General features: G+C 42.8%; 1 protein-coding gene across 1 annotated transcript in view; it reads right to left on the reverse strand.

Annotated features, from left to right (window-relative positions):
* The window catches only part of Gna14 (G protein subunit alpha 14), a 194,432-nt gene extending 171,327 nt beyond the window's left edge, over nucleotides 1–23,105 (reverse strand). Inside the window, exon 1 of the mRNA XM_020184937.2 lies at nucleotides 22,973–23,105. Coding sequence (XP_020040526.1) covers nucleotides 22,973–23,096 — 124 coding nt within the window. The 5' untranslated portion in view covers nucleotides 23,097–23,105. The remainder of the gene's footprint in view (nucleotides 1–22,972) is intronic.
* Between the last annotated feature and the right edge of the window lie 832 nt (nucleotides 23,106–23,937).

A 23,937-nucleotide genomic window follows, 5' to 3' on the forward strand; every position in this document is an offset into this window, starting at 1 on the left:
CAGTCAACTCTACCTTCGACACATACACCAGATCTAACCAATTCAGCCAGTCTCCCTGTCTCAGTTAATTTTTCTATTGCTATGACAAAACAAGTTCATTTTGGCTTACAGTTCTGGAGGCAAGGAAGTCACCAGTGAGGGCTTTATGCTGCATTGACTCATGGCAGAATGCCAGCCAGTACACATAGAAGGGAGAGAGCACAGGGGTGGACTGGCTCTGTAACAACCCGCTCTTGCAATAACCAACATCTACAGCAATGATCTAATCACCTGTTAAAGGCCCCACCTCCTAACACTGCCACAATGGTAACCAAATTCAACATGAGTTTCAGGGTGACAAACCATAGCATTCTCTAGCCCAAATCAACATGATAGGTGACTTGGACAATTTCATGGCATCTTGACTGGCATTCCTGCTTCTGTCTTTCCCAAATTCAGTCTATTCTCTGGCCAGCAGTCAGAATTTTCTTTACAAATATCTCCTCAATTTGGCATTCATTACTCCCCCTTGCCTCCTATAGCACTGAAATTGAGAACCAAAGCCCTGCTTCTCCAGTTGTGCTTCCTGTCACGGGCTCTCCCCCTCAACCCAGACACAATCTCTTCTTGCTCTTCCTCAAACCCACCAAGCTAATTTTTGACATGTGGCCTAGACCACATGTCACTCCCTGGTACTCTGCTCTCTGTGTACCCTGTTCACCCAATCCGAACTCCTCTCAATAGTCACCTCCTTAGAGTAGTCCTCCTTTTGAAATGAGACCCACCAGTCCACCCAGGTCTCCTAACCTTTACTCTGCATTATTTTTCTTCATAGCACCAACCTAACCTAAAATCATTCTGCATAGCCAATTATTATTATGGTATAGTATAAGTACCAGGACAGCAGAGGTTTTGAATTGTTCTCTTCTGAATCCCAGAGGCCTAGGACAGGACCTGGCCCACAGTAAGCTCTCAGATATTTGAAGGAATAATTGATTGTTCACTCACTGAAGCATACATAGTCACTTTCTGAAAATCTTTCTTTGGTACACGAGTGCCTTCATGATTCTTTCATCACTTAATGTTTTATCAGAGAATATATTTGCCAAGCAACTGAAGTAGTGAAGAAACCAATCACCTCATGGTAAACCACCTAAGGAGCAAGGGAGCCTCTCATGATAGAGTCCTGGAACATTGAAGCTGAGGTCTCAGTGGTGATCCATCATTATGAGAATAGCTCTCAAGGTGTCAGACCTGCGCCATCCAATATGGCAGCCAGAAGGCATATAGACAACTGAGTATTTCAAATGTGGCTAGACCAGACCAAGATGTGGTGTTAAGTGTAAAACACATACCCAGATTTCAAATATTTCATATGAAAAAACAAATTTAATGTCATTGACAAATTTTATTGTAGACTACATGTTGACTAATATTTTGATACATATTAGTAATATATTTTACTAGATACTTATATTTAATAATAATTAATTTTAAGAACGTTTACTAAATGTATTATTAAGATTAATTTCACCTATTTCTTTTTACTTTTTAAAAATGTGGGTACATGAACACTGAAAATTACATGTGTGGCTCGCATTGCAGCTTACCTTCTATTTCCATTGGACAGCACAGATGCAGAGAGATTAAGTGACCTGCCAGTGAGATGGGTTCTCTCACACTCTTTCCTACCTACCAGGCCTGGGCTCCCCACAGGGAGCTCATTTCCAAGGACAGTAAGGAGCAGGAAGAGGAACATGGCACCTAGCTCCATACTTCATAGTGTGTGACTTTGGGCAGCTCCTCTCATCTTTCTTTACCTGTTCCTCATTGGTAAAATGAAAAAAGTGTATCACATTCCTCAATAACTTGCAAAGATGAAAAGAATTAATGTATATAAAACCTTTAGAGCCAGGTGCTGGTAGCTATAATCCTAGCTACGCAGGAGGCAGAGATCAGGAGGATCACAGTTCGAAGCCAGCCCAGGCAAATAGTTCATGAGGCCCTAGCTCAAAAATACCCACCACAAAAAAAAAGGGCTGGTGGAGTGGCTCAAGGTGTGCTTGAGTTCAAACCCCAGTGCCACAAAAAAAAAAAAAACCCTTTAGAATAGTGTCTGGCATATAGTCACTGCTATATAAGTTCACTGCTATTATTAATTAGTCATTTGCTTTACATTACTGCTATGTTAGTATTAAATAGTCAATTAAATAGTCAGCTGCTTTAAATTAATGGCCAGAAGACTTTTAAAGTATGATAAACTGTGGTGATCTATGATCTATGAATCACTTGTGTTAATAGCTATTTCTTTTCTTTCTTTCTTTTTTTATTTGGTGGTACTGGTATTTGAACTCAGGGCCTCCTGCTTGCTAGGCAGGCACTCTACTACTTGAGCTATGCCTCCAGTCCTTTTATGCTTTATTTTTCAGATAGGGTCTGGCATTTTTGCCGAGGCTGGCCTCAGACTGTGATCCTCCTACTATGCCTCCCATGTAGTTGGGATGAGAGGTGTGTACCATCACACTAGGCATATTAATTGAGATGGGCTCTCTTTTTGCCTGGCTGGCCTCAAACCTCAACCTTCTTAATCTCTGCCTCTCAAGTAGCTGGGATTACAGGTGTGAGCTAGTGCACCTGGCCTGTTAATAGCATTTCTATAATCAAAAGTACCAGTCAGATTACCAATTCATTTCTGTCCCTGACAAACTCATTTTGGTACACTGAGAGAGTTGTATGTACAAAGTCTTGTGTTACATGAAAATCCAAACACTGTTAGTGACCAAAGGAATATGAAGAGCCCTACTTCTGCCGTCACCACCAAGACAAAAAGCACCTGGATTCTGCTAATGCTATCCTATGGCTGAAGGGATACCACGGGAAGTCAGGGCTATGTGAATTGAGAGATGACTGAAGCCAGTCTCTTCCATTTACTTCTGAGAATCTGTGATTTCTCAATTGCCAAGGGTCACACTGCAAATTAGAAGCATCACCGGATTTACACCATAGACTTCTGGCAACTCATTGGAAGCTTTAGATGATACCAGCTTTTTCAGGTAGTTCAAAGTTGAAAAGTCCCAAAAGAAAAAGGAATTCATGAAGCAGATGCTGCCACAAATATAACAAGAAATGTTTAGAATTATGGAACAAAAACAAATCAGAAATAATATTTCCAATTATAGCACTAGCAAGTATCTTAGGATAATTAACATAATCTTTGAGTTTGCCTACTCATCATGAAAATTAGAACAAAACACCTCCAGGTTTGACCAACACAGTTCTCCTTAAAGAGAAAAATAATTTTAAACAATTTTCAGAAGCTCAAGATGAGCACTTTAAATAAATGAAGATACTTTTCTTGGATGATAAGTTTCTGACCATTTTCTGGTTTGCACCAAGATTTAATTATCTTAATGGCAAATTCAAATGGTTTTGTAAGTGCTAACTTCACATTATCTGCTGTGTGTCAGCATAGGACAGACACGCAGAATGGATTGGCTTTCCTGGGTTATGTCAAGTTGGTATACACTACCTTCAGGCCTCATTTTCCCCTAATGTGCTCATGTCAACTAAACCAAAGCCTCTTCCTCACTCCCTCCACCTGCTCCATCCCCTACCACAGACCCACATTACATTGCCAGGCAAGGGAGAGAATCTTCCTCATCGAATGGCAGTTTGACAACGTTCAGGGACATTCCAGGTGTCTTCTCACACATGGGCTGCCCACAGGTCACCTGCAGCTCTGCATCAACAAGTAGCGGCAGATAGAAGACATTAAAAGGTTTGACTCAACCCACTCAGCTTTTAGAATGGAAAAGCAGAATTTGAACCAAAAACCTTGATTTGAGGTCTGTCAGCTGGTGGAGCTTTTCAGCTGGTAGGCCTGTGTTTTAAACTAAAGGTTTCAGGACTGGGGAGGTGGCTCTGTGGTACAGCACTTGCCTCATAAGCATGAGGCCCTGGGTTCCATCCCCAGCACTACATTTCCAAAAAAGCTTTATATTTCATTTGCTCTATTTCATCTTATTCTTTAATTTCTTCTTACATAGCTTAAAATTTCTATTTCAGCTTGGCTGAAAGCCAAGCATGGCAGCATACGTCTCGTAATCGCAAGAGGCTGAAGCTGAGGTAGGAAGTTCAAGGCCAGTTTAGGTGACAAAGTGAGACTATGTCTCAAAAAGCAAAACAAAAACCAAACAAAAAAGAGTAAGCAGCTAGATATGGTAGCACACACCTGTAGCGTCCAGGAAGCTGACACAGGGGGATTACTTGTGCCCAAGAATTCAATGCCAGCCTGGGAAAACAGCAATTCTTGACATAATAGCAATTATTATGTCAAGAAGAAGAAGGAAAGGAAAAAGGAGGAGGAGGAGGAGGAGAAGAATAGTAAGTATGAGTTACCACTGAAGATTTTTTTGATGCTGTTATCGCTTAGGGTATTGGAATCTAATACTAAACAATCTATGACAGTTGTGGCTAATTTATAGTAATTAATGTATAAATGTGATTACCTCATTTGATTATGTTTAGAAATAGTACTTACAGATTTAAGAGTGTAAGATTTATTTAATTAAACCTCAGGTTTATGAGCTCTACTTGGGTCACTTATGTCCTTAGCTTTTGCTTGCCAACTTTTTCAGAAAATACTATGCTTATAAAAATTAATATTTCTTGGCTGGGCACAGGGGCTCAAACCTGGAATACTTACTGCTTTTGGAGGCAGAGATCAGGAGGATAAAACACAAGGCCAGGCAAACAGTTCTCAAGACCCCATCTCAACCATTAGAAGCTGGGTGTGGTGGCGCACACCTGTTGCCACAGCTACTTGGGAGGCATAATAAAGAGGACCACTGTCCAGGCTGGCCCAGGCACAAAGCCTGGACAGTCTCCAAACAACCAGAGCGACAGGGGCGGAGGTGTGGCTCAAGCGGTAGAGCACCTATCTACCAAACACAGAGGATGTACTGAATTCAAACACTAGTACCTCCAAAAAAGTGTGTGTGCGGGCCCGAGTGTGTGTGTGTGTGTGTGTGTGTGTGTGTGTGTGTGTGTGTGTGTAAAGCATTTGGGGATACTCAAGTTTTTAAAATGTGTTAAATTTTTTGAAATATTTAAGGTACATTTATTTGACTTCGTAGCAAATTGGAAACTAATCAAAGAATTAAGTGAAATACACGTTTGGCTTTTCTTAACAAAAAAATTACTAGGTTTACAGAAACGTCTAAAGGGTTATTAAAAGCAAAGGAAAACAAAGTTTTTACATGTTTCTGCTTTAATAAATTCAGTATCAATTAAAACATACACCTACAAATGGGTCTTTGCTCTCAGAAAGCATCTGTGAAATACTGAAAACCACACTGCAAAAAATGACAGCAAGCCTGTCACACATCACTGCAACATGGAGGACAGGAGAGTGACAGCCCTGACACAGCACAGCCCATCTGCTGGCTGGTAACATCACCTTACACCCTTTCTCCCATGTTAGACGCTGATGTTTCTGTCTTGGAATTCCTTATGATTTGGAAAGAACCCCTAGACCTCTTTTGAGATATTCAAAGACTGAGTGCAAAATAGAACGGATGAGCTTTTATTACACAGGATACCAGGTTAGCTGCTATTACAAAGGGTCTAGTCACTCATGGTTCAAGGCTCATATGCCCAGGCCACTTCATGGTATCAGAGACATTGGCCTTTTCTATCATGTTGCTTTTTCATCCCCAATACTGTACTTCCCTCATGGTGAAAGATGGCTGCTGTAGTTCCTACCACTAACTCAGCATCCCTTCCTAGAAGGAAAGAAGGGATTCTTTCAAGGCCCCAACCAAGAAACTGCCTATACTACTTCCATCTCATGGGCTGTAACTTAGACACATGGCCACATCTAGCAACAGGAAAATGGAGAAATTCAGTCTTTAGCTTGGTGTCCATGTGTCTTGATAAAACTTGTAGTATTAAAGGAGGAGGAAACAATGGACATTCAGGAGACTTCCAACACTTTTAACATTAAAAAAATGTTCAGGGGGACTTCAAGATGGCGGCTAGAAGTAGGAAGCAGAAAGTGAGCCTCCTATAGTGAAATCTTGGAGAGACGCTGGAGACACACTTTGCAGGCATAATCACCGAGAAAAGGCATAGCTTTGACCGCTCCACACCTCCAGCCAGCGCAGAGAATCTCCACTTCACTTAAATGGAGAAACGAGGAAAACCCCCGGGTCGCCAGTGGCCGGTGCCCACTGGGAAGACGCGGACCAGGTGAGCTTCATGGTACATGGTACGCGGTTCTCCCACAGACAAGCCTGGGCCAGAGCAGCATAGCCCCCTGGACAGACTGACCTCCGCCCGGGGAAAAAAAAGAGAAACTGAGTACTAAGCAATAAGCACAGTTAAGACATGCTGGAAAGAGGGTGGGGCGCCCTGAGCGCTGAAGATTGGGGGAAGGGAATCCTTCCCGGGACTGTAAATAAACAAGCCAGGCGGGCTGGAGAGCCTCTGGCAGAAGCAGGGCGCGCACCCAGCAACCAGGAGCGGGGAAGCTTGTGAGAGTGGAGGAGGGAGGAAAACTCCACAGGAGAGGAGGGAAGACCCACTTCCCAGTGAACTGTAAATAAACACGCAGGCCTGACAACGGGGGTGCAGTGTCACCTTTTCCAGTGCTTGGAGAGGGGAAAGCTTGTAGCAGAGGCTCCCGCACAGGAGAACTCTGAACAAACAAAGCCTGCAGGGCCAGGTGAGTGCTAAGCTCACCCCAGAGATCTGCATAAATAACGCCTCCAGCAACAGCAGGCTGACAGCAGCGGGCAGGCAAGCCACAGTTGCAGATACCATTCTCAGAACTGTCTCCAGACTCTTTTTTTTTCTTTGTCTCCCTACCTTTCATGAGAGAACAACTGAATTACACCTGCATGTTGAAAAACTTACTGAAACTGTATTGCATTTGAACTTGGGACACCTGGTGGGGTTTTTTTTGTGCATGTGTGTGTAGTTTTGTTCTACTTTATGCATCCCCTTTGATAAGACAACTACAGAACAACATCTGAGGCACCAACTCCAGGACTGGAGACTGAGAAGGACACCCAAATTATTAAGACTGAAACTTCATTGCATTTGAACTTGGAGGTTTTTTGGTTTTTTGGGTTTTTGGGGTTTTTTTAATTTTCTATTTTTTCATTTTATTTTAATACATTTTTATATTTAGATTTTTCTTTCATTTACTTATTTTTTATTTTTATTCTCATCTTTACTTTTTTTATTTTTGATTTTCAATCCTCTCTCTGTCTCTCTAATGTCTGTTCAGCTTACTGTCGATTAGTACACTAAAGCTCCCTGTTTATATCTTTGAAACCTTCTTGTCTGATACCTTGCTCTGTTTTCTCCTTCCAGTCTGTGTATTTGTTTTTCCCATTTCTTTAACTTCTTGCTTTCCATCTCAGCTCACCCTTCCATTCTAAATATCAACATTGTTATTATTACAAGCTAGAAAATACTTAATTGCACACAGTACAGGGACAGTAACAACACCAAAGACAATGATGGGAAGACAGAAAAAACAGGGAAACCAGTTTCCCCACAGCAAAAAATTACTACAGGAACCAGAGGAGAATGAAGAAAACAGGTACTCAGATCCAGACTCCAACAAAATAAAGATAAACTATGCCAAAGGACCCAATGAAGCCCACAAGAATAATTTAAAAGAAGACATATTACAGGTACTCAATGAGCATTTTATAGAGATGATACTGGATAGAGTCAACCAAAATGTACAGGAGACACTCAAGAAATTCCAAGACAACAAAAATAGAGAATTTGAAAAAGCAAAAGAAGAAATAAAGGAGACCATAGAAGCACTGTATAAACACCAAAGTGAAAGAGAGAACATGATGAATAAACAGATAAATGAACTCAGGACAAAAATAGACAACATTAAAGAGGAAAACAGCCAGGATATGGAAAACCTCAGAAAAAAGAACGAAACAGAACCGCAAAACAAAACGGAAGGCCAATCCAGCAGAATAGAACAAACAGAAGACAGAATCTCAGAACTTGAAGATGAAATGGTAATTAAAGGAAAAACTGAAGAACTATTAATTAAACAACTCAAGACCTGTGAAAAGAAAATGCAAGAACTCACTGACTCCATCAAAAGACCAAACTCGAGAATCATGGACATCGAAGAAGGAGAAGAGGTGCAAGCAAAGGGAATGTGTAATCTATTCAACAAAATAATAATGGAAGATTTCCCAAATCTAGAGAAAGATATTCCAATACAGATGCAAGAGGCCTCCAGGATACCAAACAGACCAGATCAAAATAGAACTACCCCATGACATATCATCATTAAAACAAGTTCAGAAACTAAGGAAAGAATATTGAAGGCTGTAAGAGAGAAAAAACAAGTAACATACAAAGGTAAACCCATCAAAATCACAGCAGATTTCTCAACAGAAACATTAAAAGCAAGAAGAGTGTGGGGTGAGATCTTCTGGACAACTGAATGAAAGTAACTTCAACCCCAGGATACTCTACCCAGCAAAACTATCATTCAAAATAGATAGAGCAATAAAAGTCTTCCATGATAAGCAGAAACTAAAACAATATGTGACCACAAAGCCACCACTACAAAGGATTCTTCAAGGGATTCTGCACACAGAAAGTGACACCCAACTTAACCATGAAAAGGCAGGCAGCACCAAACCATAGGAAAAGAAAAAGCAAGACAGTAGAGAGTAACCTCAACTTAGGTACATACAATCAAACCTTCAAACAACTAAGACAACTAAATGACAGGAATCACCACATACCTATCAGTACTAACGCTTAATGTTAACGGACTTAATTCACCCATCAAAAGGCACTGCTTGATGAAATGGATTAAAAAGGAAGATCCAACAATTTGTTGCTTACAGGAGACCCATCTCACTGACAGAAATAAGCATAGGCTAAGGATGAAAGGCTGGAAGAAGATTTACCAAGCCAATGGCCCCCGAAAACAGGCAGGAGTAGCAATACTTATCTCTGACAAAGTAGACTTCAAACCTACATTGATCAAACGAGATAAAGAAAGAGACATTCCATACTAATAAAAGGGGAAATAGACCAAAAGGAAATAATAATCAACCTGTATGCACCCAATGTCAACACACCCAATTTCATCAAACATACCCTGAAAGACCTAAAAGCATATATAAATGCCAACACAGTGGTTGTGAGAGACTTTAACACCCCATTATCATCAATAGATAGGTCACCCAAACAAAAAATCAATAAAGAAATCCAAGATCTAAAATATGCAATAGATCAAATGGACCTAGTTGATGTCTACAGAACATTTCATCCAACTTCTACACAATATACATTCTTCTCAGCAGCCCATGGAACCTTCTCCAAAATAGATCATATCCTAGGGCACAAAACAAGTCTCAGAAAATATAAGAAAATAGAAATTATACCGTGCATACTATCTGATCACAATGCAGTAAAAGTAGAACTCAACAACAAAAGTAAAGACAAAAAACATGCAAACAGCTGGAAACTAAATAACTCATTACTTAATGAAGAATGGATCATCGATGAAATAAAAGAGGAAATTAAAAAGTTCCTGGAAGTCGATGTTATCTCAACCAGCAAAAACCCTTGTTCCTTCCTATTATTGCTTATACTCTCTCTACAACAAAATTAGAAATAAGGGCAAAATAGTTTCTGCTGGGTATTGGGGGGGGGAGAGGGAGGGGGTGGAGTGGGTGGTAAGGGAGGGGGTGGGGGCAGGGGGGAGAAATGACCCAAGCCTTGTATGCACATATGAATAATAAAAGAAAAATGAAAAAAAAAAAAAAACACACTAAGATTCCACCTCACCCCTGTTAGAATAGCCATCATCAGCAACACCACCAACAACAGGTGTTGGTGAGGATGCAGGGAAAAAGGAACACTCACACACTGTTGGTGGGAATGTAAACTAGTACACCACTGTGGAAAATTTTGGAGGCTACTTAAAAAGCTAGACATTGATCTACCATTTGATCCAGCAATACCACTCTTGGGGATATACCCAAAAGACTGTGACACAGGTTACTCTAGAGGCACCTGCACACCCATGTTTATTGCGGCACTATTCACAATAGCCAAGTTATGGAAACAGCCAAGATGCCCCACCACTGACGAATGGATTAAGAAAATGTGGTATCTATACACAATGGAATTCTATGCAGCCATGAAGAGGAACGAAATGTTATCATTCGCTGGTAAATGGATGGAATTGGAGAACATCATTCTGAGTGAGGTTAGCCTGGCCCAAAAGACCAAAAATCGTATGTTCTCCCTCATATGTGGACATTAGATCAAGGGCAAACACAACAAGGGGATTGGACTTTGAGCACATGATAAAAGTGAGAGCACACAAGGGAGGGGTGAGGATAGGTAAGACACCTATAAAATTAGTTAGCATTTGTTGCCCTTAACACAGAGAAACTAAAGCAGATACCTTAAAAGCAACTGAGGCCAATAGCAAAAGGGGACCAGGAACTAGAGAAAAGGTTAGATCAAAAAGAATTAACCTAGAAGGTAACACCCACGCACAGGAAATCAATGTGAGTCAATGCCCTGTATAGCTATCCTTATCTCAACCAGCAAAAACCCTTGTCCCTTCCTATTATTGCTTATATTCTCTCTACAACAAAATTAGAAATAAGGGCAAAATAGTTTCTGCTGGGTATTAGGGGGGGAGAGGGAGGGGGCAGAGTGGGTGGTAAGGGAGGGGGTGGGGGCAGGGGGGAAAAATGACCCAAGGCTTGTATGCACATATGAATAATAAAAATAAATAAATAAATAAAATAAAAAAATAAAAATAAATAAAAAAATGTTCAGTTTGTCCACATTCATATGTAAAGAAAATCTGAACACTCAGAAAAAAAAATAAGATGCACACAACAAATCTTTGCTTCAGAAATACCAGTTCCCATGCAATGTCAGTGTGTAATAAAGTTTGCATCGATACAAAAGGGAAGTTTTTTTTTAAAGACAGTGAGTTAGTCATAATTTTATGTTTATTTAAAGGTTCCGCTATTAAGCCCTTTCTACTTTATCAAGTCAAACTATGCTTTCTTTTATGCAACAATGTTGATGCTAAATGGCAATTCTTTTTCTATTTTCTAAATATTTATGGAGTATCTAGGCATTATAGAAAAAGCACAGGATTCACTAGTTATAATTGTCCCTTTACCTATAAAATGAGAACCTAGCAGAAGATGGATGGTTCAGACAGTTCCAAACAAGGATAAGTGCTATTTTTAAAAACAAACACAGGACTGAAGGAGTGGCTCCAAGTGTAAACACACACATCTACCAGAGATGTGTGTGTGTGTGTGTGTATGTGTGTGTGCATGTATAGCTATATATCTACATATACTTTTATAGGTATATATAACTATACACATAAATACACATACACACACACACACACACACACACACCTGTGGGTTTGAACTCAGGGCCTTGAACTTGCTGGGAAGATGCTCTACTACTTGAGCTATACCCCCAGCCCTTTCACTTTAGTTTCTTTTTCAGGTAGGGTCTCGTGCTTTTGCCCAGCTGGCCTCATACCACAGTCCTCCTACCTCTGCTTCTCATATAGCTAGGATTCCAGGCATGCATCACCATGCTCAGCCCTCAATTTTCATATCTTGACACCACTAACTCAGGCATAACAACATATTCAAGAGGAATAATTACGAAGATATCGAACATGTAAAACAAATTCTGGAATTTACCAATTCTCGTTTCTTTCAAGGCCCAGCCTTGGAGGGACTGAGGTTTGAACTCAGAGCTTCATGAATCTTTCTAGATCATCACAACAGAATAGAGATGTGGGTCTGGGTGTAAGCAGAGGCCTGTTAAGAGTTCAAGATCCCATGTGAAACTTTTCCTAGACTCATCAACTGCCTGGATGTGGCCCTTTGACAGTTATTCAGACACTGGGGAAAATGACAGCATGTGTTAGAACTCCCAGAAATATGGCTGCTCCTATTTTTAAATCTTCTTTATCTATGACATCCCACTAATCCACAAAACAACTCCATAGGGTTGCATGTGAGAAGACCACCTGAAATAGATCCCAGTGGACTGATGACAATACCCAGAGGTCTCTTTTCTAGTCTAACCTCAGCACTGAAATTGATTTCATGAAATTGAATACTATGTCAATAACTAGAGCAGTTTTCCTTTATTTTGCAGTTGTACTATCTGGATCTGGTAGGGATAAAAAGGGAATAATCTCAGATCCTTGATACCAAGACTATTTCCATACAAAAAAAGAATTTTTGAGGTAGAGACCGGATGCCTTCACATAGATGTGCACATTAACTAGGGTGGTGGTGTCGTAAAAAGCTCTTCTCAAATCAATTACATATCAACGGTGCCTTAGACACTAAGAAATTCAACATGAGGACTTGACTGGCTCAATGAAAGAATGGGCTGGCAACTAAGAAAGTAGACCTCTGGCCTTGGCTCTTCTGGCCAGCTAGCCCTGTGACATATGTCAAGTCTAGTCCTCTGGATTTAATTCGTCCTGTCCATTTTTTGTTGTTGCTGTACTGAGGTTTGAACTCAGAGCCTCACGCTTGCTAGGGAGGCTCTCTATCACTTGAACCATTCTATTAGCCCAATTCCACCTTCTCCATACAATGACGGCTTGCACACTCTGTGGTGAGGGACCAAGTGTTTGGATTTGCCATAAGGTGAAGACTGATACATTTACAAAAAACAAAGTATTTTTTAAAATACTCTGATGCTGCATCAATGTTAGACTGCTATAAGAGCTCCTAAATGCTTCCTCTCAATTTCTGTACTGGTCTTGTGTGCACACACCTGCCCGGGTCCACACCTACATTTTCAGTGGTGTTGACTAAGGCTACCATGACTTCGATGATAACTCTACAAAGGACCAATTATCTTCATTTACTTGAGGGTAATACAATTAGTCACATTTGTCAATTATACATTAGCTGAGCAACAAAAAAACAAAAAAATCTAAGGGAAAAGTTACTCAAAAAGGAAGGCCTTATCCATGGTAGATTCCAGAGAATAGTAGCATGGATAATTAATTGTGGAAACAGAAGATGCCTTTCAGGCAAAACAAATCTGAGCCTTTCTTCACATTCATTTTTTTAAAGTAAAACATATGAGACTATATCAAATTTTTAAAAAGCAAACATAGTCAGGAATATTACTCTATGGACAGAAATACCAGCCAATGTTCCATGGAGGGAGAATTTTCAAAGAGAAGACTGATATATGATAGCTTGTTCTAGAATATACTTCCTCAGCAGCATTAAGTCCATTTTAGAAAGGACTTACCTAGTGGCTATGAACCACAAAGCCACTGTAATTTATGGTAGCACAACTTTTTGAGTGAACATCAAAGTACAAGGGTCTATGCAAATGTTGCATTTCATAATGATTCTTGCCAAGGTGAAAACGTACATATATATTTGCTCTTACTCTTTGTCCACCAGCCTGACAAGTGGAACAAATGTGGAAAGAGCCCTACAAATTGTCCAGCTCAGACACTGAAGACCTTTCAGCCATTTGATGAGAGAGAAGTTGCTTCCACTTCAAACACAGAATTTTCTCTCAGCAGTCAGACCCTGGTGCCTCCTGGATTCTACTAAAAGTTTGACTTTGGAGTCTCAAGTGACAATCAGAGGCTAGTCAGCTCTTAAGCTCAAGGATGATGCTAAGTGTCAGCACCGTGACACTTGCTTGAGGCCTTACCAAAATATAGAGTGTCAACTCCACTCCAGAATTGCTATTCAAAGAGCCTCAATGTGGCCTGCAAGTTGGCATTTCCATGGGGTCCCAGGAGCTGCCAATACTGAGGCTGATGGTCCTGGGAAACAGTTTGAGAACCCCTGGTAGAAAGCATCTGTTGACAGAAAGGCCTTGAGCTCACCTGGTCCAAGCCTTTCATCTTATAGGTGAGAGAGGACCCTCAGATTCAGAAAGGATGTCTTACTCACGTTCATACCTGGCACTCAGTCTCCATCCACACATACAAATGTAGGTGTCCAGTTGAAATTCACTGCTCATCTCAGAGCTCCATAGTCATGGGCCACACAGTGATTGACAGTTACATATATTATGGTGGCCCCACAAGATCATAATGGCTCTATTATGAAAAATTCCTATTGCCTAGGACTTTATTTATCTTTTCTGTGTTGACGTATGTTTAGATACACAAATATCACTTACCGCTGCCTACGATGTTCAAGACAGTAGTGCGTTGTGCAGTTTTATTGCGAGGACGTGCAGTTGACTATACCACTTGGGTTTGTCTGAGAGCCCCCTGTGATATTCCCATAACAAGGAACTCACCTAACGATGCATTTCTCAGAGCAACTCACCATCATGAAGCGACTCATGACTGCTGTGTGTGCACATCAGGTCCCTGCTTTCTGAGAAGATCGTCGGGGGAGGCTCTGTGCTGTGGACCCTCCTATGCACCTGCCTGGCAGCACCACCGGGCCCACTTCAGGAGGTGGGGAAGGAAGGAGACAAGGGCTCAGGACATGTTTACTGCTGGTGTTAACATGTTCCCAGATTGACTTCAGGAAAAGACTTCCCATTCAGAGAAACTGGGACATGAACTGATCAAATTTCTTTTTCCAGCTCTGATTCTCAACTTTCTAGTCTTACCACTTCTCGCTGCTCTTTGCTGTTAACTGTTTTTCTGTATTTCCACAATTCCAGGAATACTGTCCTGTCTTCTTGACCTTGACCCTCTATGTAAAATGGACTTCTGAAGCCTAAGGAAGTGGGAGGGTGACAGAGAGATCTGGAACTTCTAGTCCCTGAAACTTCTGGTTGTCAGTCATTGGGTGGATGTCACCCACAAATTTCAGGAAAAAAACATAAATTTTGTGAAATTTAAAACACATATGGAATGAATTTCAATGGCAGGATTCCAATAAGTAATTTTCTTAAACTAAAAAGTATGTTTGAACCTGTTTGTCCACTCTGTTGTTGAAACCATTTTGTTATCATTGTAATTAACACCAAGCAGGAAGCACACTACCCAGCCCAAGCTTCTTGCTTGTGTTCAGAGTCTAGAAAACTTCAGCTGGTTTTGGTACTCCCATTTTACATGTGAAAAGTTTACTCAGGAAAAAATAGCATTGAAAATAAGACCAATATATTACCTATCTGATCTAAATAAGACTAAACGATCATGAGGATTTGGTTCCTCTATCTGTAAAATGGGTATATCTACATGTATTCATTGAAAAATATTCGATATTTTAGAGTCCACTGGCCTCTATCAATTTTGATTGGTCAGATACCAATGCTCACATAGTAACTTTCAGAAAATATTACAATATTGTGCCTGACCTCTGGGTCAGAGGCCAGGACTTGGGAACAAGATAGTGTTTGGTCTCATGGAGCTTATAATTCAGTCTGGGAATGGTAGATAGATAAACCAACAAATAAGCAAAAAAGCAAGTGAGAATTCCAGGTCAATTCCAAGATAAAAGCTTCAAAGAAACAAAACTGAGTAACAGAATCAAGCAACTAGGAATAAATCACGCAATAGTTGTGTGACCACGACACAACAGGCCTTGTAGAGAAAAGATAAAGAGGAAACAGTGTGGAGAGGGAGTAGGGAGAAGAAAAGATTGTTCCAGGCAGAAGGAAGAGCCAGAGACAAGAAAATTCAAAACACAGAAAGAAGGTGAACAATGAACCAGCGAAAGAACACGCTGACGCACATTCTAAGAGGAGTGTGAAATTTATTCCAAGAAAAAAGTGTAGGACATTGGATTTAAGCAAGGTAATGACATGATCTAAGCTTAAAGTGGACCAAAGAAGGGCCAGTGTGGACAGTGGCGCCAGGACAGTACAGTCATGCTGGATGGCAGGGTTAGGCCCAGCCTCAGTTATGGTAAGAAGCTGTGAGCTTGTGCAACATTTTAGCACTTGTGACAGTGCTGGCGATGGTTCCTGGGAGTTTCCTGGGGGGGTACGTGTGTGAAATGTTCCTGTCCATATAAAATAAACATGTGATTAAAAAAACAAACACGAGAAGCTAACCACGTTCTGATTAAATGTGCCTTGGTATTTAAAGATATCTGCTTCCTTTTCTTATCATGCTTCCTTTGTCTCCAGCTTCTAGTTAGACTTTTCCTTCAGTTTGCATTTCCCACCCCACTTAGAAAAGACCACACTGCCTTCTTCCTTAATGAATGCTCAAGCTTGGGAGCAGACCTTTGTCATTTGGGGCTGCCTAGCATCTGAGCACCATCTTTTGGGGGAGGAATTCCAAGAAAGGTAGAAGACACCTGAGTCCCTTCACTGTGGTAGATGCCCAAGGCCAGCAGATTTTTATTCAGTTGAAAATAAGTAGCACTGACTTTGTGCCAGAAACTAAACACTAAAAATTGTTGACCACTCATAAGAATATTTACCCAGCATTGGCTATTCCCACCTAATAGATGAAGGATGCATACAGCTGATCAGGAAGAACCTAGCCTTAAAACCCTGGCTCCAAAGGATGGCTCCTAACCATCATGCCATACAACCTCCTCCACTCCTTGGAAAGTGACACAGGATACAGGAGATGGTCACAGGTGAGGGGCAGTGCTGCTGAGGATGTGGGTACCTAGCGCAGTAGCAGCTACAGGTCAGGGTGTGCCCACTCAGCTGTGTGTTCTTGCAGCCTAGTCTGATGCTGGCATTTGCTTTGCTGAGACTCCCTTGGATTCTGCCTTTTTGCTGAGCCTGCTCTCCAATTTCCACAGATTCCAACTTTCCTGCTTCCCTTACAATAAATTATTCTTCTGCTTAAATGATCTGCAACCAAGAACCCCAGCCAGCAGGGAATTTACACATCTGCAGAGAGCCAAAGCTAGTAATGACAGACAGAGCTCCTGCAGAGGCTCTGGCGGCTCCCTCCACCTTTACAGCCCTTGGAATTCCACTCACGCACTTCCTTCCCCTGACAGTGCTTGCAGCTATGGCTGCCTCACTCATAGGGACCCCTGCCTCAGCTTATCCGCATGCAATGACAGACACATCTGTGTCGTTTCTCTGGCCATGGGCCACCTGTCACCTCAGATGGGAGTTCTTATCATCATATTATTACCCTTTGAGGGTTAACACATTACTTGGCTTTTTTTTTGGGGGGGGGTTGCCAAATTTTGCTGTCAGATCTTTCCATTTTATATCTGCTAACAGTTTAAGACTCATTAAAGTCTCAAAAATTTGATCTTCTAACAACATACTTTAGAAACTTGGCTCTTTAGGCACTTAGATATTGGTAATTGATTTGAATTAGTGCACTTCATATCTTTGTTTCAAATAGCTTAAGCATCTTTCAAGAAATACAGTAGTTCTATGCTGAAAGCCAGTAGGGCCTTGGAGAAATGGCTGATTGCTCGCATGGGCGGATTCCAGATGAGCCTAGAGCACCTTATGCCAGGAAGAAAAGAGTGCTCAAGAAAACAATGGGGTGGGTCAGGGGAATCTCACTGCACAATCTGCTACAATCTGAGCACCAAATGAGCCTGACTGTAACAAACAAATAAATGGTGGCAACACAAAGACTCTTGCAGTAGAAAGTGAAGTGTCTTCCAGTAAGTACAAAGGGAGTGCTGGAGTTACAAAACCATTTTGCAGCCGCCATGTCATAAACTGGATCAGGCAGAAATAATCAACAGATACTTAATCAAGAAGGACATTTTGGCAGCTGGGGATAGTTTGCCTAGCTTGCATGAGGCCAGGGTTCAATCCCCAGCACTGAAAAAAGTAGTTCCCAAGAAGGGCATTTGTATGAGGAGCAATGTGTTTATATCATCTCAGAAATCTGTATCATCATCACAAGTCTCTCCACAAAGTTATGATGCAATGATTAAAATAGGTAACATCTTCACCAGATGACCAAACTTAAGATCACCAACCAGGAATGGATGGACATTGTACCTCTAGATGTGACCCCCTGAGAAAGACATCCCCTATGCAGTGTTCCAGCCAACAATGCATAGCAGGAATCTCTAATCATAAGAAAATTAGATAAATCCAAAATAAGGAATGGTATATTTACAAAAGGGAGAAGGGACTGTGTTCTTCAAAAATTCAAAATCACAGCCAATAAGAGCCTGCAGAAATGTTTCACATTAAAGAAACTAAAAAGATGTGAGAATCAAATGTGATTGTTAAGTCTACACTTGACCTGTACTGGGAATGAAGAAATGCCCAGGACATTCTTGGGCAGCTGACACAAATATCACATCACGGTTAAATTTACCAATGTTTCACAAGTGCACTGTGCTTATGTAAGAAATTGTCCTTATTTTTAGGAAAAAATACACTGAAGCAGTTAGAGGTAAAGGGCACACTGCATAGAACTTACCCTCAAACATTTCAGATAACCTGAACAGAACACTAATTCTAACCACTGGACAATAAGTGAATTGGAAAAAGATTACCTGGTCTTTTTATATTCTTATTCTTGCACCTTCATACATTTCAAAATGTTTCTAAATTGAAAGTTAAAAATAAAAGATTTGGGGGAAGAGAATGGCTGCAAAGGGACACAGGGAGCTTTGGGGATGGTAGGAATGTCTAGATCATGGTTGTGCTTGTGTTTACACAACTGCTCATGTTTGCCATATCGATTTGTACACTTCACGACTGGTGACTCTTACTGTATGCGAAATACTTCAGTGGAGTTTAGTTGAAAAGGTTTCAAAAGGCTCTGTTTGCACTAAAAGGCAGAAAGTAAAAGGGTACTTGCATTTTCCTCGAGAAGTCTGTGGGGAATGTTGTGTTATGGTTGGAATCAGAGCATCTGGTGAGGTTTATTTAGTCCAGCCAGCATGGACAGAGCAACAGATGAAGCCAAACAAGCTCCCTTTCAGAAGCATAGTATGTCCCCAAAGTCTTTACTTTAACATCTATTTTATAATGAACACAATACTCACATAAATAATTAAAACACAAAAACTCAATGACATCTTCATATTATCCCAGATCCTGAGAATATCATTTACTGTCAACAGAAATTTCCTTTGGTTGATGTGGAGAGTTTATATGTATACACATGAACAGTCCAAGCTCCCACCTGTACACAGCCGTTAGCATCCTTCATGCGCCATATTGATACCCAGCTCAGACCAGCTCTCCTCCAGAGGCTCCGCATTCCCATTCTGCCTGTACCACCTCATAACCTCCATTAAACTTTTATGACCATCTTCCTCATTAACAATTATCTGTAAACTATTCCTTCTCACCAGAGCTCTTGGAAATGATTCCTTGCACTGAGCACCATGCCTGGTACTCTGGAAAAGTCCATTGGATTGAACTGAACTAAGATGAAGGAACATTGGTATATTTACCATTTCATCCCCCTTCTTCTCCATACAGCCAGGAAATTCTCTGTCACTTTCTACCAAGGAACTCACACTATCTCCTCCATTTCCTCTAGTGGACTTCCTGTCCACAAACACAATAGCTAGTTCTAAAATGGGATTTTGTTATGTTGAACCAAATAAAACATTTTGGGACCCAGATTTTCAATGCAGTGGTATAAATAGGATGAGAGACTTCAAAAACAGTTTATGGGTCAGAAACCCCTAAAAGAAACTCAAAACAAAACTTTTCTGTTAAAGCACTATCAGGAAGGTTCAAACTGCTACACAACCCACAACTGATCACTTAAAATGGAAAATGACACCTCACTAGTGCCTAAAAGTACTCAACAATGAAGTAATGACAGCTGTCACCTACTGAGCACTAAATGTCAGGAAAAGCCCAAAGAAGTTAGTCCATAGCTAAGAAACCCTGGTAGAGCCAGGGTTTGAACCCAGGCAGTCTGGCCAAAGAATATATATATTACCCCTACTCTAGTGTTACTGGCTAAATTATGTACTGTTGCCAAAAATGATACGTTGAAGTCTCAACCACTTATAGTTCAGAATGTAACTGTATTTGAAGATAAGGTCTGCAAAGGGGGGATTAAGATACAATGAGGTCCTTCCCTTGGGGCCCTAATCCAATAAAAGTGATGTTTATGAGGGGCTAACTGGACACCAGGGATGTGCATGCAGAGCAGGAAGGCCACATGAGGACACAGCAGAAGGCTGCTGTCTTCAAGCCCCAGAGAAACCAAACCTTCCAAAACCTTGATCTTGGACATCTAGTCTTGAGACCGTGAGAAAATGTATTTCCACTTTTTAAGCCTCCCATCTGTGATATTATGGCAACTCTAGCAAATGAATATCAGTGGCATTAAGTTAAATACCAATTCCCCTTCCTTCCAGAGAGTTCCAAGATAAGGTGTGCATACAAAGTTAAGCCATTGGGTTGAGTTAAGCCACTCAACCCAATTAGCAAAACAACACTTCTCCAAGCTTCATTGAACATGAAAATCAATAAAAGATCACATTTTCTCCTTACACTCAACACCATCCATCAGTGTTATCAGAACTTCCTTTTGTCCTGTTCTAATCTAAGAAACTGACAAGGAATTTCTTTCTACTAAACCATATCCTTTATCTTGCTCATCTCCTCCTTATGAGAAGGCGTCACACTGACATCTTGCAATTACTAGTCTTAACCAAACAACAGCTTTTATCTTTCCCTACTGGACACTTGATTCCTGCTTTTATTAAGAGCAAACAGGATACTGCTCTACTGTGTGCACTTCAGAAACACTCATCATTGTTGCAAAAACATGCTCCATTGTGGAAGAGTTGGTGGCTTTGGGAGCTACTCCATGTTCATCTTGCGTTCCAAACTCCCACTTACAAAGTGGAGCTTTCATCTAAGGCATTTGAGTAGCGGATGCTCAAATCCACCCACTATGTATGTAGTCTCAGTGAATTTTCCACCGAAACCGTATGTCATCAAGCGAAATAGTCTAACCTTCCCTGGCTCATGTATCTTCTGAGTCATTGCTTGAGAAGAAGAAATGGACTATGTATGCCACACTGAAAGAAAGCAGAGGTTTTAGGCCCATCTTTGAAGTTTGGGACAGCTCCATGAGGTTTGGAGACTGTATTTTTAACAGGAGAAATGTCATTGATACAATGTGCCATCCCAGTTGGGCATGATGAAAATGGGGTCCCGGGAGGTCAGGCCGGCGTGAGAGCGTTGGGGTAAGGGCTGGGCAGGGACCTGGAAGTTCAGGTGGCTGTCACTTGGATTAAAGTGGATTAAGACAAACAACTTCCTCCCCTACTTTGAGTACAAAAGAAAGCATTTTACATCAAGCAGGTTTATATTAGCAACACCGTATGGCTCAGCTTACAACATAATTTTTCATGCAAAGAGCCTGCATTTGTCAGACTCTTGGTATATTCCAGGCACTGTTCTTCACCCACTGACACAAATCTCAGCCTTTCAGAACGAACTAAGTAAGGTTCAGGGTGCCCTTGAAAGGAAAAAGTATGCAACTAAAGCCGGGTCCACCTGTATGGCTTGTGGAGCCTGGAGCAAGAGTACCAACAAGCGCTGACTACTTACTTCAGAGTGTTAACCAAGCTAACCAACTACCATTAAGTCCTCCCCCATATCAACTGATGGCAGTCTAGAAGGCCAGGCTCAATTCAGTACTCTCAGACCTCTGAACCAGACATGGAAGGGCAGGACTGGCCACTGGACAGAATGCCTTCCTTCCCTACTTGGGTTCCTTCTCTCCCCACAAAGCCCTCTTGGACATACCAGTGGACCCCCAGCCTGCTTTCCCACACCCCTCCACAGCCTCAGCAATGACCAAGTCTGCCCTACTGGCTGAGGCCCTAACAGCAGGCTTGGGGCCATTGGGGCAGAGGATTCCATTAGGGCCCTGAGGGGGAGGAGACATCTGGGTGTTTAGCCCCATGGTGGGGGAGGGGGATCTCTGTGAAGAACCAGAACACGCAGGCCTTCTAAACCCTGGAGTTAGATGCAAGGGGCTCCTTTGCCCAGGTCAGGTCTGCAGCAGTGCTGACTCTTTTATGCTAAGGAGATCCATTTGTCTTTCCTGAAGCTTTCTGGGAGGGCAACTACTTACGTTAAAAACAAATAAACACAGACAGTAGAAGAGAGGAGGATTCCTGTCTGGAAGGGATGCAGAAAAGAAGCTGAAACACATGCAGCTCTATAGAAAAAATATAGACAGCTGATGTCATGGTGTGCAAGAAGGAAAAGGTCACTTATTCCTTGGGCAGTGAATGAAGTGAATGGCATTTCATAGGAGAGAAGAGGTGACACTTGCCTTAGGCATAAATAGGTGCCTTAAACTTTTTCTTTCTTTGTGAAAGGCTTTGCAGACACCAAAAGAGCCAGGTGAAGAACTGGGTAAGGGATGTTTGGGTCTGTGCAAATGGAAAGGTCGCCCACAGACACATGGTAGGCCGATGGAGGAAGTCGCTAGAGTCACTGCAGAGGCCAAGGGCATGGGGTCTGCTTTGCCTTTTCTCAACAGGGCAACTCTTGTCAGTTTTCCGGGCCTCTGTTTTTAATTCTCTAAAGTGGGGAGGGTTCCCGCCTGTGTCATCAGATGAGGCCCATAAGAACCCGGCCAGGTGTGGCATCTGATAAGCACCCAGTTAATGGTACTTTGAATTTAAGTGGTGCGCACCCTTCCCCTTCAGCTGAACCTGAGCTCTGAGTCAGGCAGTTCCCACCACCACTGACCCCACCATCCAAGTCGGGGGTCCGCAGAAGTTGTGTGCAGGAGGCAGAAGGGTCGGGGAGGCTCAAGGATAGAGGAAGCTCTAGGCAGAGGGGCTAGAAGCACTCAAGAGGCCAAGTGTAAGTCCTAGTCCTGTTTTGAGTTAGGGAAAGGGGTGAAACAAGAGGCTTCGAAAGTCGCACAGACGCAGGTGCAAAAGACTGGCGCCTTAAGGTCTCCAGCTGCCAGCATCCGCGGGCCCTGATAAGGAAAAAAGTGCAGGAGTGGGGGAGAGCGAAGGGGCACGGGCGGGTCACCCCGAGGGAGCTCGGGGCTCGGGGAGGCGCGGCCACTCACCGAGCAGCAGCAGCTTGAGCTCGCGGCGCGCGTCCTTCTTGTCCCGGCGCAGCTGCCGCTCGATCTCGGCGCTGATGCGCTGGGACTCCTTCTCCTCCGCCGACAGACAGCAGCAGCCAGCCATGGCGCGCACAGCACCCGACCGGGCGATACGGTCCTGAGCGCACTGATCCTCCGCCCGGCTGATCCACGCCAGGCACGGAGTTTTGAAGAGAAAACACCTGGGCCGATGTGGACTTTGGAGTGAGAGGCCCAGATCTCCTGGGCTTAATCCCTCCTCGGGGGTCAGCTCTGAGGCAGGGGCGAGTCCCGAGGGTGGGGAGCACTAATGTGCACCCCAGATGCACAAGCAGAGAGGTTGGAAACGTTGCCGGCTCCGGGAGGGTGCGCGCGCCCCTTGGCACAGTAACGAGACACCCACTTGGGCAACGCAGACCGCGCTTAAAAAGTTGAGGCGTCACTGCAGGGGGTGGGGGAGGCTGGGATCTCCCGGGTCCCCGGGTCTCGCAGGCGAGCAGCCGGCGCCGTGTAGGTTGCAGGCAAATGTCCTGGGTGGCCCCTGCCTGGAAAGTTCCGAAAGCTCAGCAGTGACTGCAGAGCAAAGCAGAATGGAAAGGTTCCTGACTGCGCGGGAGGCAGTAAGTGGCAGGAGGAGGCGGAGCGTCTCGAACCTGCAGCCTTGGCGACTGCCCGAGTTGGCCCTCGGGGCACTCCCAAAGCCGATGGTGCCTGGGGGCAAAAGGGGAGGAGGTTCGCGGAGCTGGGGTGGCCTGAATGTGCGAGGGCAGCCCTCACACCTGCTCCCTGGCTGTGGCGTCCCGGTGCAGGGAGGGCCACCTGCCAAGTTTGCTGTAACCAGCACGCTTGTGGCCGCCAGCCCCTTCTCCCTGCCAGATCCGGGTTCCGACAGGTGAGCGACCTTCGCCAGCTCCCAGGCTCCGTGGAGGCGGCGGCGGCTGCAGCCG

This window comes from Castor canadensis, chromosome 13 (assembly GCF_047511655.1).
Source record: "Castor canadensis chromosome 13, mCasCan1.hap1v2, whole genome shotgun sequence".
In the NCBI taxonomy this organism is placed as follows: Eukaryota; Metazoa; Chordata; class Mammalia; order Rodentia; family Castoridae; genus Castor; species Castor canadensis.